The sequence below is a fragment of the Pelodiscus sinensis genome, chromosome 2 (assembly GCF_052426305.1).
Source record: "Pelodiscus sinensis isolate ZL-2025 chromosome 2, ASM5242630v1, whole genome shotgun sequence".
NCBI lineage: Eukaryota > Metazoa > Chordata > Testudines > Trionychidae > Pelodiscus > Pelodiscus sinensis.
Genome location: NC_143053.1, coordinates 72,347,240 through 72,362,271, shown reverse-complemented (window position 1 = coordinate 72,362,271; position 15,032 = coordinate 72,347,240). Strand labels below are relative to the sequence as shown.

The 15,032-nt window shown below is 40.6% G+C and overlaps 1 protein-coding gene across 2 annotated transcripts in view; it reads left to right on the top strand.

Moving 5' to 3' along the window:
* Positions 1 to 15,032, top strand: part of MAPRE2 (microtubule associated protein RP/EB family member 2) — a 150,791-nt gene that overhangs the window by 34,410 nt on the left and 101,349 nt on the right. For both annotated transcript variants that reach the window (XM_075920733.2, XM_075920732.2), the window contains exon 2: positions 2,777 to 2,838. Coding sequence is in view for 1 of the 2 variants with exons in the window: in XM_075920732.2 (XP_075776847.2) it covers positions 2,777 to 2,838 (62 nt within the window). In the remaining variant the exon portion in view is untranslated. The remainder of the gene's footprint in view (positions 1 to 2,776; positions 2,839 to 15,032) is intronic.

Here is a 15,032-nt window from a genome sequence, read left to right as displayed (position 1 = left end):
ACCTTATCAAATCTTTTTTCCCTTTATTTTGTTAAGTTTACATTTAACACAGTAGTGTATTGTATTTGCATTTTTGGCTCTGCTGCTGCCTAATTGCTAGAGCCCTGCAAATCCACAGATACCCACTTTATAAATGCATCCGTAGATATCATTGCAGATATCTGCAGATCATTTTTGCAGATGTGGGTGCAGATAGCAATTTTGTATCCAATCAAGGCTCTGATTGCATATTTCTGATTCCCAATGAGGGGTGTGGTTAAACGCTTAGTTTATAACTCTGAGGTTCTATTGTAGATCAAGTCTAGTTCATGTAAGTCTAGCCACACCACAATCACACCTTTTTGCTGCAGTGAGGCATATCCTGAATTTATCCATTTCTGCAACCTTTTATGGATGGGGCAGTTGGTCATTCATTGTGCAAATATGGTCGGGGAAATCTACTTAATAGGATGGGAAGCATCCAGTCCCTGAGAGACAGAAGCAGAACACAGGGGTTGAAACTTGGAAGAAAATACCCACCCTTGAGTCATAAAGCTCTTAAAAATACATGCCCAAATAAAAAAGCCACCTGATTCAAATTGAATCAATAGAGCTAAAATGGCAAATTGCTTATCTTGTGAAAAATGCAGTTTTGATTGACTTGAAATTATGTATGAATTCATTGCCATTCATAGTCATTCATGATGACTATTTTTTATTGGGCCAGGAAATAGTGACTCAGTAGACTAGTACTAGGTGCACTTGCCTGGGAGATCCATGTTCCAGTCCCTGCTCGTGTGACTTCCAGTTGATAAAGTGCAATTCCTTCTAAGGATGTTTAGAATGGTGTATTTAACTAATTGTGTAGTTGATACAATTTTTATGGACTACAGAATTAGTTGATAAAGGAAAGCGCTCAGTGCTGGCTCGCGCTGGGTCTGGGAGCTACCCCCGCTGCGACTCTGCAGTTTAAATGTAGTAAGATCCGAGCTGCCTGCCCACTCAGCTCTTACTACATTTAAAATACAGAGCGGCAGCAGGGGTAGCTCCTGGATCCAGGACTGAGCCAGGCTTGCTCAGTCCCGGCTTGCACTGGGTCCAGCAGCCCCTGTTGGCAGGGGGTCCCAGTGGGGAGCTGGGATCCCTCTGCGAGACAGGGGCCGCTGCCGGAACAGCCACAGGCAGAGGCGGCTTTGCAGCAATCTCCCCTGCCTCTCATAGAAGCAGCAGCGCAGGGTGGGGGACACGTGGCGCTGCAGAGATGGTGCAGGGGAAAACGACTTTTAAATTAGCTCCATTATTTACCCTGCTTGAATTAACAGCTTTCTGCATAACTTCATCTCTGAACAGTCCTGAAATACAGCAATGTAGAGGATATAAAACGACAAGTTACTGTATATTGTGTTCTCTGCCCCTCTTCTCACTTTGTTCTGTTTCATTTTCTTGATTTTCTTCCCCCCTCCCTTATCTATCCTGCGTTCCCTTCTTATCCCTCTGTTCTTTTTCATTTTTTCTTTTAAAAAAATGATTGAATTTTTTTAAATAAAAATTTTAAAAAATGCAGTAAGTTCTTAAGACCAGTATGCATATCCTGTACTTTACAAAACCTCTAAGACATCTGCCTTCAAAAGTTTATAACCTGACCATTTTTCTTATGTGCTTGGTTCATTGCAGTTGCTTTTCTGAAATTCACAAAATTAAACTTGAACTACATAGAAAAGTATTCACTTCCTGTTGAGCGTTCTTTTGCTTTCCCATCCTCTTTATTTCCCAGCTTCCTCTCCGCCCCATAGCCATTTGTTTTGGTGGTTTTTTTTCTTCACTGGCTTACCAGAGTAGAAGGTGTTAAAGTAGGTAGGTTCCTTAATAGGCAAATGACTTCAAAATGAGTGTCAGTCTCATAAAACACCTGCAATGGTCTACTAAGTGAAAGTATGGAGTCTAGAGGGCATAAAATTTGGGACAGAACCTCAGTAAAATGCACTCTTCATGTACTGTGTTTAGCATACTGATGATGTTCAATAGAAGATTTCATTAAACAGGCAACAATCATGCTCTTAGTTTATGAAGAGGAAATGAAATAACGTTTAATGTCCACTTGGAGTCCTAAGAGTGCAACGTAACCATTAGTGTTTAAGGGTTATATAGGAAAACTTAGTCATGCAATGGTCCCCATCAAAAGATGCCCAGTTTCCTTAGCTTAGGCAATTAAATGCTGTTAGTATGTTCAGTATATCGTTGATATTGCCGCCTTTGTATATAGGAAAATAAATTATGGGAAACATTTACATAAGTCGAGATAACGTTACGTAGCTTCATAAGGTAAAACTGGAAAGTTTAAGGGCAGCCACTGCACCATAATGTACCATTAACAAGAATATAGTCTGTTTTGCTCATACTTCTCAATGGTAGACTTTTTTAAGTGGGTCATAGCCAGGAAGACCACTACTTGCTCATACATTTATTATGATTACCATTCATGCTCCAGTAAACCTGGCAAAATCAAGAAGGAAAAATCTGACTTGCAACTATGAATAAACTATGACTGTGGCCATGCAAAATACTTAATAGATTTATTACTATCTAGGAGACCCATATGATTGTTATGCGTTTGTACCAGACACTGTGTTATTGTGTGTACTCAGCTGAATTAAGATATTGTGAGGAAAGATTTCTCCTCTTGCTTCAGTTTTAAGAGACGTGGCTATTGCATTGCTGCCTGTCCTGTATAGACAAAGGCGATTCATTATTTATTTTCCTATTTCTGGAGCTAATTGTTGTGATGTTTTCCTTCTAGTATCAAATTGCTTCAAGGAATACTTCATTTCAGCAACCAGGGAAAGTGCTTGGATGCTCAAAGTAAGTATTTTTATTTTTCTCCTTCTATGGTGTAATAAAATGTACAGTATGTTGTTTTGTTCTCTTCCCTCCCCCCCCCCACCCCCCCACTTTCTTCCCTATTTGTTAGTTCTGGATATCCAACACACTGGTCATCTGAAGAAGTAGGTTGTGCCCATGAAAGCTCTTGATACTATCTACATGTTTTGTTAGTCTTTAAACTGCTACCAGACTATTTGTTGTTTTAAGTTTATTACAAAAGGAATGAGGGTTTGCATTCAGCATTGCCCTACTCTTTAAAAAGATAAGTGTAATCAAAGCAACAGTTAAGTGGTTTTTCAGTATACCAGTAATTACTGAAATTCCTTTGTAGCAAGATTTACCATGCATGAATAAATAGGTACAAGACAGAATAAGGTGTCTTTGTAAGTAGTAGTGTCCATGCAATGCAAATTAATTGCAGTGAGTTTACAGCTAACACCACAAATGACAACTGCTTCCAAAAAAATGCAAATGTGTGGGGAATAAAGAAGGGAAGAGAAGTGTTGCGGGCCAGGGGGGCTTCCTTGGAGAGGGAATCCACAGGTGGGAGAGTAATCTTTTCTCTCCCTTTCTTCCCTTTTCTTTCTCTCTCCTCTTCCTTGTTTCTCCTTCTCTCCTGTTTCAGGAATTCTGTAGAAAACTGTTTTATACTCTTTCTCCAATGCTCATTTTATTTCATTAACAGCTCCACCAGTTAAATAATGCAGCCTTTCCAATGTAAAATGGAGGAAAAGAGCTAGAACAAATGGTACTGTACATGGTTAACAATGCATATCTGATAAGGAACCGTTTGTTGTTTTTGTTTGGAATTTTTGTTAAATTTTCAATTAGTTATTGGACACTGGGTTAATCAATCCAGCCTCCAATCTGTCATGTTTGCAACTTGCAGTCATAATTTGACTCACCTGTAGGAACAGCAGAGAACAATGATCTAATTAAAGGTAGGTCCACAAGATGGCAGTGTTTCTAAATTCTTTTAACACAAGAGCTGCTGTTGATAAAAAGAAATGTCACATAGTTAGTCTTTTTGTAAAATCATTGTTGTCAAGTGTCTGTCTTGAATTCTAAACTTTCTTCAAAATGGAGACTAGAATTCACTATTATGTCTTTTAATAAAACCATCTTCTGGCATGCAATATGATCTTTTCAAATGTATATGCACTGTGGAGTCTGGCAAGATACAGAGAGTACAGTGAACTGTGTGGCATTATCTTGTATTGCAATGTATTTTGTGTAGTTCTTCAGTTATATACATAAAATGATACATCCCTGCTCACTACATTTTAATATAGGACCCTCCAATAGTGTAAGTCTCAGTGCTACCATTTATAAAGTCTGACTTTGCTGGGGGCATAAGGCATATCTCAGTTGCTGGAATATATTATTTGTTATATAATCTAAGAAAAGATTAGTCCTATTTTTTTCCTGTTCTCTTTAAACTATAAGGCTTGTTTCACAATGGAACTAGGGGAGCTGGTTCAACTGTTGACTAAGGGTTTTGAATATCTTAACATAGTTCAGGAGTATTTGTAAAAAGGTGTTTTTTAAGCTCGGATCAACAGGATGGGAAACCTGAATGCAGATAACTGGGATATGTTGATAGGTTAGGGTTAGAACAGTTCCTAGGAAATGAATTGGCACCGAACCTTGTTTAACAGGGGAAGGGGAAGCAGTTAAGAGAAACAGAAATGGTGATAGGGAGAAGTGCAAGGCGATAAGTGCAGACTTTAGAAGCTGAGTCTGAAGTGATGAGAGCTGAGAGGATTTGAGCATCCAGGAGGCGCATGCAGTATATTTAAGCTGGGAGTTTTCATACTAAAAACAGTGGGTAATTGCTATAGTCCAAAAGAAGCTGAAAGAGGATGAGTCTGAGATGAAGCAAGGAGTCTGGGCCACATGAAGCTGAGAAACTCAAAGCCATCAGTGGATTTCCCCCGCTGTACATTGTTTCTAGTATAGGTACGGATAGAGCAGTGGAAGTGTCTAACATAGATTGGGCATGGCATTTTAATCACTTTATTTTTCTAACCCTCCTCAAAACATGTCTGGATGATGCTCTTAAAACACACAGCTACAATCTGATTTACTAGTTCTCTTACCAATGGTTGTGAAATCATAGGAAATTTGGAGAAAACTACAAGTGTAGAGGCAGCAGGGATACAGTTTACAACAGTCTGCTTGTAACTACACATTGCCTAATAACTTATCTGGGACACACAGATTTCCTGGAGTGAGAAGCCCCACCCTCAAACCAAAGGGCAGATTTCTAGCATACTCTCTGTGGTCTGCTGCCTACTGTGTAGTCTTTCCTCCCAAAATTCCTGGAATTTTGTAGCACATTGAATATCAGAATCAAGTCCCACCATCAGCTTTTCAATGCTAGAGGTCTGTCATATTGGTACAAAGGTAGCTGAGCTGTAGTTGCCCATGAACAAAATCCAGGTTTTACACACCAATATGCAAGGCATTTTGGTGCTCTTTCATACTACTTTTGACAAATTCATGGTGGTTAGTGGAGTTCTTGTTTCTGCTTTAGTTAAAGTTGTAAGGAAGACCATATAGAAAAGGAAGTTCAAGTATCCAGGCAGTTTTACAACTTTCATTTAGAATATTCCCCCAGGATATACAGAAAGGTTTCATTGGCAGTTAAACATACAATGCATTAAGCAAGGAATTTTAAAAGATTTTAGAATGCATCCTAACATCACAAATATTATTGTTTCTATGGTGCTTTAGTTTGTTTCTTGCAGTTATTCAGTATTTTTTGGCTAGCAATATAGTCAGCCAAAAGCATCTCAGTGTGGATTAGAAAACAGAATTTGTTCAGGAAAGGCACACAATAAAACAACTTCAGTATCCTGGTAGGTTTTCTTTACTTAGCTAAAGCTAAAACTTTCCAAATCTGTATTGCTAAGAGACTTCCATTATTTGCTCTGTGTCTGGAATGTAGAAAACGTATGCTTGGTTACTTGAAAGCAGGCAAAAAGTAGAGGAACAACAGTCTTTCATTCCAGGAAGAAAAACGTTTCTCTACTTCCCCTGCATCTTCATTATTAGCCAGAGGGGGTCACTCAAACAAATCACTTTAATCCTTTGGCTGACTGCAATGCTGGCAGTATTTTCATCTATTGGAAACTGGGTCTCCCAAAAGTCACTGCAGTGTAACATCCTATGACACTCACACCTACGTAAAAATAATTGTTTTATGATCAGTTTTGATTTAATATGGGAAGGATGCTGTAGTATGGTTGTAAATTTTCAATCTAAAGGACAAAGTTTACTTGAATGGAATGTTTGTTTATGGCTTACAGTGAACCCTCGTTTATCGCGGTAGATAGGTTCCAAACCCGACCGCGATAGTTGAAAATCCGCGAAGTAGGGACATGTATATTTAACATGTATACAGCGAGCCCTCGCTACTTCGCGGTTCGACCATCGCGGATTCACGTATATACATAATGTAATGAAAAAAGTCCGCGAAGTCGTGAATCCGCGATGGTCGAACCGCGAAGTAGCGAGGGCTCACTGTAATGCTAAACAGTACCTTTTCCCTGATTTAATTAGAAATTGAATAGACTGAATATCCTTTTATGGTCTTGTCTGAAAATGTTCTGAACCAGAGTGATTTCCCTCCCCTCCCCACCCCTCCAATGGTCCAAATACAAGGAATTATCCCATGGGAATTAATTAGTGCAACCTGCAGGGTTTTTTTTAAATGAATCATATGTACATTTTTGTTCAAAGTTGTTAATGACAGGCCGTTTCAATGGCCAAGATATCAATGTTAACTATAACTCATAACTATTAAATATATGGATTTTGTTACTTTGCATTAAATAAAATCATGTAGTTTTCCAACATCGTGAACAAAACATTATTTTAATGTCTTTGCTATATTTTTGTGTTTAAAATACTTAGAAGGCAGGATTTTTACAACAGAGCAACTTATTACTATAAATGTAAGACCCATTTCAGCTCATAATACAGTGTCTGGCAGCCCACCAGGAGCTAACTTTGGTGAGCTGCCTCCAGCCCAGGGATGCCCAATCCTGTACTAGTGTACAAAACCTACTGGTAACCCTTTAAATATCACCAGCTCTTTGAATGTTAATCATTTTAATAGTTGGAAGGGGGTGGTTGGAAGGGCGTGGGAGTAAAGTAGTGGGTGATTATTGGGAGTTGCTTCTGGGAGGAATATGCAGATGAAAGAAAAGACAGGGAATGGGAAAAGATACAAAGGGCTGAAAATAGCAGTGGTCCTAAAGATGAGCATATTTTCCCACTGAGTCATGAGTGTGACAGTCGTGGACATGTATCAGAGAAGTGGCCCTGTTAGTCTGAATCTGCAAAAGAAACAAGGAGTCCTGTGGCACCTTATAGACTAACAGATTTATTGGAGCATAAGCTTTCGTGGGCAAAGACCCACTTTGTCAGATGCATGTCACTTCTGACGAAGTGGGTCTTTGCCCACGAAAGCTTATGCTCTAATAAATCTGTTGTTCTATAAGGTGCTACAGGACTCCATCACTTTTTCAGTCTTGGACAGGTAACTAAGAATTTAGCTACTGTATAAGGGCTGTCTACTGTTCCTCCCTTTGTGCAAACTTCTCGTTGACATCCGTGGGAAATCAGGTATGTAAAGATGGAAGCACATAGTCCTAAATGTGTGCTCCTGCCATAGGCCATGATTAGAAATGGACGTCAGTCCTCTCCATAGAATGTTTGACAGCCTGTTAGTTGTGGTCTGTTTATGTGATTTCTTTAAGAAATCTAGTGGCAGCATCAGATGATGGGTAGTTGCCCTTAACACTTCTAATTCTGCCTTGCAAGTAGATAACATTACTACAGTGCAACTGAAGCTTGCCTCTACTTAAGAGTAGAGTGCCGTGGGAATAGCATGAATGCTTAGGAAACAGTACTTAATTGCATCAGGCAACTGAATATTAAGTACATCAGTGTTGCCAGTTCCACACATTCAGAAATCATGATTCAGACCCTCCTCCCCACCAGCCATGTGACTGATGTAAAAATCGAAGTAAAAATAAATGCATTTTGGGTTCTTCTTTGACTTTTAGTTTTGGAATCTTTAAGGATCCACACTGTTCTCTGCAAACAGGAGGGCCAGAAACTTGGTTATGTTTTTTTTCCTTTTGAAATTAAAGTCTTGATTTTTTTTTTCATGTAATTACATTAGGGATGTAATAGTACAGTTGATTAACCGATAAGCAAAAGCTTATACCTTAATGCTATAGACTACACGTATTTCACTTTCCCTGTCTCCCTGCCAGTACATTTTTTAGCAGATTGGCCAGCAGCTTGGCTCAGTCCTGCCTTGCGACAGGTCTGGGACCTACCCTTGCTACAGCTCTGCATTTAAAGTGTATTAAGAGCCGGGAAGGCAGGTAACCCAGCTCAGTTCTGGCTTGCGCCGGGTCTGGGAGCTCAGACTTCTTCTTCCTCTCCCCAGACAGGGACTACTGCCTCTTTCTCAGCAGCACAGGATGACAGGCAGCCGGTCATGATGGGAGCTGGTTTTTAAACTGGAACCCCTCGCGGACCAGCTCCCGCCTGGCACCTTACGCTGTTGCCTCTAATACAGCGGCTGCCCGCTCCACCCCTGGGAGCTACAGAATAGTCAACTAATCAATAAAATGTCATGAGGTTACTTGACTATTCAGTTAACCGATATTTAACATCCCTAAATTACATCATTCCAGGAAGCTTGAGAAAATCACCAATATTATGAGATACATAATACAATCTCGAGTGCTGAGGTCAGGTGGATGTGATAAATTCTTCACCTAATGTTAACTCGAAAATGTTGTCTTCATGTATAAAAATATAGATGTTGTGTGTAATCTGCTCAGCCTACACAGAGTTGTTCTCTCAATTAATAGTGTGATTAAGCAACTATCATGTGGGCTAAAATTTTACTTACTTTATTTTTGCTCTGCTTGATATAGTCTATTGTAGCTATTGAAAATGTCTTGTTTCCGTAGGAACAGAGTACCTATGTACTCTTTGCCTTTGAAAATTCTGCTCCCAAAGTCTATAACTTTAAGTGGCATGGCTATAATTTGATTTCTTAACTGCCTGGAAAACACATCTCTTTCTATAAACTTACTGCAGTAGGCCCCTGGTGGTGTCTATCAGTTAAGGTTGCAAATTAGCTTCCATTTAAGTTCCACCCATTTATATAAGGCTCATATTTGGCTCATTCTCTTTAACTGACGAGTAAGGCTGGCAGTGGCTGCAGTTCACCACCAGCAGCAGGATAAGTGGAGGAAGGCATCCCCACTGCTTTGCTCCCAAGGTCACCTGTGGGGACTGTCCTGCTCCCTCGCTGGAGCAGCGTGGCACGGAATGCAAAGCAGAGGGGCCGCCTTGCTCCACTTACCTTGCTGTTGCTGGTATGTGGGGGTTATGGACCTTTGCTGTGGGCACCAGGCTCCTCTCCCCCGCTAGTCTCCACCCTGGCTGCTGGCCAGCTCCTTCTGCCCACCGCATTTGAGGCATGTGACTCCATGCTCTCCCTGTGTTGCCCCTGACATGGAGCTATGGCAGGCAGGGAGCCTTCCTTAACCCTGCTACATCACCGACTAGACTTTCAGCAGCCAGGTCAGCAGTGCTGACAAGCTGCTGCCAGAGTCTCTTTTTCTAATGGGAGAAGCAGAGTTAAGGTTGTGCAGTCAACCTTTACCTTCACATTTCTGACTTGGTTTCTTGATTAAGACGTTTGTCTGCATGTGAGTTTACATAAGAACAAGTTACATGTAATCCTTCTTTCTTAAGTCTTCTAAACCCTGTGTTTCAGGTAGGTCATTGTTTAATGAAAGGGAGTAAATCCAACTCTCTTCCCAATAGGATGTATGTACTTCTAGTATGCTCCTGTCTACTCAGAAAGGAGGAACTTACATTTTTAATTGAGTTCTATGTTTAGGAGGAGAGAGAGACATGAGTTTTACACTAAATTTCTTCTGCTCTAGTTACGTTTTATTTTAATGGTAGGTTTTTTAGCAGACCTCGCACTTGACCTATATGTTCTTGTTCCTAGATGTGTTGAAGTGTTAATTGAATTTTGCTGTAGTCTTTGAAATTTAGTCAAATTTTAATTACATGTAATGCTATTTTCATTTATATTTACTTGTGTTGCTAACAAATCCTTCTTTCTTCTTTATGCTTCCTTCCCTTAATACTTGTGTAACTTTTTTTTTTTCCCTTGTCAGACTTCTGAAAATCTATTATCTCTTTCAGGTCAGCAGTCTCCACCCTGACCCATTTTTTTTCTTCCTCTAGATACCCTGGCAAGGGCCCTTCTGCTAAATCTGAATTTCAGGGCTGCAAAAAACTGAACAGCAGCTCTATGTATAGCTATCTGTAGCAGATTAGTGACACAAACCCATAAGCAAGAACACAGATGAGAATGCACAGAACTCACTCCTCCTCGCTATGCCAGCTATGAGAATTCTGCGTAACCTATTCAATCTATCTCAAGTTGTTGGACCTTCTCAGTTGGAGTAGTTTTTTTGCATTGAAAACTATGAGGTTTGTCTTTCTTCAGTCCCAGTCCACCTAGCAGCAATAGCTACCTTCCATCCCTGGGTCAACAGTCAGCCTGTCTACCCCCAATGTAAGCTGCTATTAGTGTGCTCAGTGCACCTCTCCTGGAAAGTGGCCCTCATCTCAGCCAGAAGAGTTTGAGATGAATGACCTACAACAGAGCCACCATACACAATTGTCTTTAAAATGAAAGTGCTGCATCTGTACCTGGCATTCCTCTTGAAAGTGGCTTCACAATTCTACTGCAGTCAAGCAATCTTTAAACCATTTTGCTTTTCCCTGTTTCCAATTGGCTTGGGAAGAAATGTCTACACTCCTTTGATGTTCAGCATGCCCTGGCATTCTGTGTACGAAGAACCAAGCCATTTTGCAGATCAACCCAGCTATTCATATCAATAGCACCCAGAATAAGACTTTCCCAATTCCAACTTGAGGATCTTGCATGTTGCAAATCTGACATGTTGAAAACTGGCTGGCATTTCAGCTGCAGCTAACCTGACTACTTATTCCACAAGATTGAGGGTCTCCTCCACCTCCTACTAGCCCAGACTCCTATGCAGGGCAGAAACCTGGTTCTTGGTGCACACATTCTAAATGTTCCCATGCCATCATTCAGCAGACCAGAAACAATACTGACTTTAGCCATGCAGTTTAAAAAAATTGATCTAATGCAGTTAAATTCAACATAAACTCTCAGTGTAGATCATTCCTTGCAATCAGCTTGTTCTTAACTCCAAGCTCACCTCCTCTGCAGCATCTTGAGTCACTTACATTGGAATGGACGTGTGCAATCACTTGACAAAAAACCAGTTACAGTACTAACCTTTCTGTAACAGTTGTTCTTCGAGAGATTGCACAGGTCAATTCTAAAATCCATGGTCCTTCCCTTCTTATCAGTCAACTGCTAAGAAGAAACTGGCGGAAGGTGGGGAACAAAGGGTTGACAGGGCTCTTTATTCAGGCACTATAAATATGCAGCGCCAGAGGTTGCTAGAGCCAATCCAATGGATACCACTAAAGGAAACCATTCTGTCAACTGTGCTCTAGGTGCGCACACCTACGTTGGAATGAACATGTGCAATATCTCTTGAACAATAGTTACAGAAAGATAAGTAACCATGAGGTTTTTTATTACATTAGCACATTTACCCGGTACTGCTCTGGTCCTTAACCCAATTTTCCCCCCTGCTCCCTGATGGTGATGAAGGGGAAAAGCTAGCAATGTCCCCATATAAAATTATGGGGAGGAAGCTTTGATTTCCCCTTTGTTTGCTCTAAAGTGCATCTCAGATGGGAGACTCAGGACTGGCACAGTTTCCGAATAGAGGGGACGCACCCCAGTGATTCCCTCTTCACCTGCATGGTAATTTTGTCTGTCTTTGTGTCTATGCTTTTGAGACAATCCCAATTTCCTGGCACAACCAAACCCTTATCTAACCCTTACCTTGCTTTAAGTTATGATAAGAGGAAGCTGCAAATTTGGTGGTCCTAGCTCTTACCATTTAGGAGGACTCAGACAGATGCACATTTCTAAAATATATAGTAAATTAAAGTGGATTGTTGATACTTGCATTAAATAAGCATGTTATGTTTTGTGGCTATTCTGTTGTAGAAATGGCAGACTTGTGGCTCAGAATTGGGAAACAGGAGACTTAGGAGTTTACTTTAGTTATGGACATGTTTTGCTTTGATAAGTCCTTATGACCTTGAGGTATAGAGCTTTGATAGAACATGCAGATGCTCTGCACCTCTGAGAACCAGGTTATTAACATCTACTAACTTTCAAATCTGTAAAATGAAGATAATTGCTAAAGGGGTGTTGAGGTAAAGTTCGTTATTCTTGATAAACTATGTTAAGCATATCAAATGAAAGCACTAAAATATTGCACAATATTGTGTGATTTCTTGATATGATTTAGTGAGTAGAACACTTGCTGTAAATTCCTTTTTTCTTCAGAGAGAATATGCAAAACTGTGACAAAATGGGAAATTATCTGTGTTTTTTTTTTTTTTTTAATCCTAGGCATAGCTCTGTTTCCCTCTGTATGTGGCATGGCTACCCAGGGGGTGTCAAAAGGTTAAGAATGCTCTTGTAGCAATGCAGCAGACAGGAGGGGGGAGGATGTCATTTCCCTGTCTGGGTAGAATGAATAGTCATTAAAGAACTGGCTCAAACAGACCCATAGCAATAGGGGGTCCAGCAATACAAAGACACCCCAATGATTGAATAATCACAATCTAGCAGCTGGAAACCCCTGCAGGTAGGACTTGTAAACTGAACTGGAGGACAAGGTATCAGGAAGACTAGAAGAAGGGGCTGATCTTTGGGACTCAGAACCCAGCCAGGAGGGAAGGAGGGGTTGAGTCCTTGGCTGGTTCATCATGCCCTTGTCTTGGCCAGGATGGACTGTAGTTTATGTTCACTCTGTGCCAGGTGACTAATAAAAGATTATCGTGTGTTGAAAAGACTGCTTGTGTCACTGTCAATAGATTGTGCCCCAACAGGGGACAATAACTGCCTCCCACAGAAAAAACAACAATGGTCTGGTAGCACTTTATAGACTAACAAAACATGTAGAGGTCATCTGAAGAAGTGGGCTGTGCCCACGAAAGCTCATGATACCATCTACATGTTTTGTTAGTCTATAAAGTGCAACCAGACCATTTGTTGTTGTTTTTCTGCAACGGACTAACTCAGCTACCCCCTGAAGCCTCCCACAGGACTTTAGTTCTGGCTCTCTCAAATAGGGTTTGTTGATGCCAAAGACCCATTCTTTTTGAGTCTTGGACGCTAAGGCTACGTCTACATTGCGCATTCTTGTGCAAGAAGATATGCAAATGAGACAAGGCAATGAATGTTGCCTCATTTGCATACCTAACGAACCACCATTTTTGTGCAAGGGGCTTTTTGCGCAAGAAGGAGCAGTCTACACTGCTGCTTCTTGCACAAAAACCTCCTCTTACGCAAGAGCCTTCTCGAACTTTATTTTGTTCAAGCATTGATGTTACAGCTTCTTGACAGGCCTTGGCATTGTGCTCATTGCGTTAGGTTACAATTAACGTGCAACTCGTAAGTCACAAGAATCCTACCACTGATTCCAGGCATGTTAGTATTGTATGCTGGATCAGCTTCTAATGACCAAATTTTACTCAGCATATAAGAGTTTTATTGAACCCTTCCAACATCTTCTCATTTTCCTCTGTTCCTTATGCAAGCTTTGTACACATGCAACAGATATTGTGTGAGGGTTTACATTTATTTTATTGCATACATAAATGAAATGGCCACTAACTGCAAAGCATTTCAATCAGAATCTTGCAATGTAGTATGGAATTACTAATCTCAAGAGCCAGCATTCCCTTTTTTGGCCCTTGTGTTACACAATGGATTCCAAACAGCTTGTGTTATTGCAATTCAACAAGTGAATTGCCACATTAAAATGATTGCCAATAAGGTGATAGAGATGTAGGGACACCATGCCAGACTCACATTTTGGAAGTGTTTCCTTTGTAATCACACAATGCTACTAACTTTTGTTGGGGTGGAGGGAAGAGGAAATGCCAGTTGGCTAAAAAGGTTTCTTTTTCAGTGAAGGACATAAAATGTGATTTCATGCAACATCTTAAATTAAAAGACCAATGTCTCTTCTTACCCATTTTAATTTTTTTTCCGTTTGCGCTTTTCCAGCTCCAGCTTGGGCCACTTAGGGACAAAATTGAATGTTTGGGAAATGGAGAGCAGCCTTTAAATCACTTAAGTGATTTAAATCGAGCAGGAGTTTTCCTACTTTCACCCTCTCAGATATTCTCTGTTCCCCCGATTTCCAGCTTGTTAATATATTTATTTTATGGATATGTTTTGTCAAATGTGGGTTTCTGTAGATTTAGCACACTAAAACAAACTGTCCTACTTAAAAATTGGACCAAAGCTCAAAGCACGAATCCCTCTCCAGAACATCCCATCTGCTTCCCACCCAATCAAGTTCTTTTCATCCCCAGAAAAAAGCCTGGGAATCTAGATTACCTGAATTACCCCTTTTCCCTTACTTCCCCACCTCCCCCTGTCCCCCCCCCCCCCAAATGAAGACTGCAGCTATTTCTACTATGAAATACAACACCTGCAGCTGGCCTGGGATTACGGAGCTGTAAAACTGCAGCATAAACACTTGGGATCAGGCTGTAGCCACAACTCTGAGACCCCATTGGGGTAAATCTCCCAGAGTTCGAGCTCCAGCCTGATCCTTAGCAGTTATGCAGTAATTTTACAGCCCAAGTCCTATGAGCCTGAATTAGCCAACCCAAAGTAGCCATGGGTGTTTTTATTGCAGTGCAGACATAATTTTCATGTTCAGTACCATCCTCAAATTTTGAATACTGGCAAACCAAAGTGAGAGAGCTAGTTACAGCATTTAGGACTCCTCTCTAAACACACCCGGCTGGTCTCTGCTCTTTTTTTATGCCAGTATGAATATGGAGCAACTGTGAATTTTGCACTGGAGTAAAACTGGTGGTATAGATAGCAAAGGGCTGATTCCTATGCTATGACAGACAGAGATAGGTACTGCCTCAATTGACCTCAGCCCATTTATGACATTATATAGTTCAAAATTAAC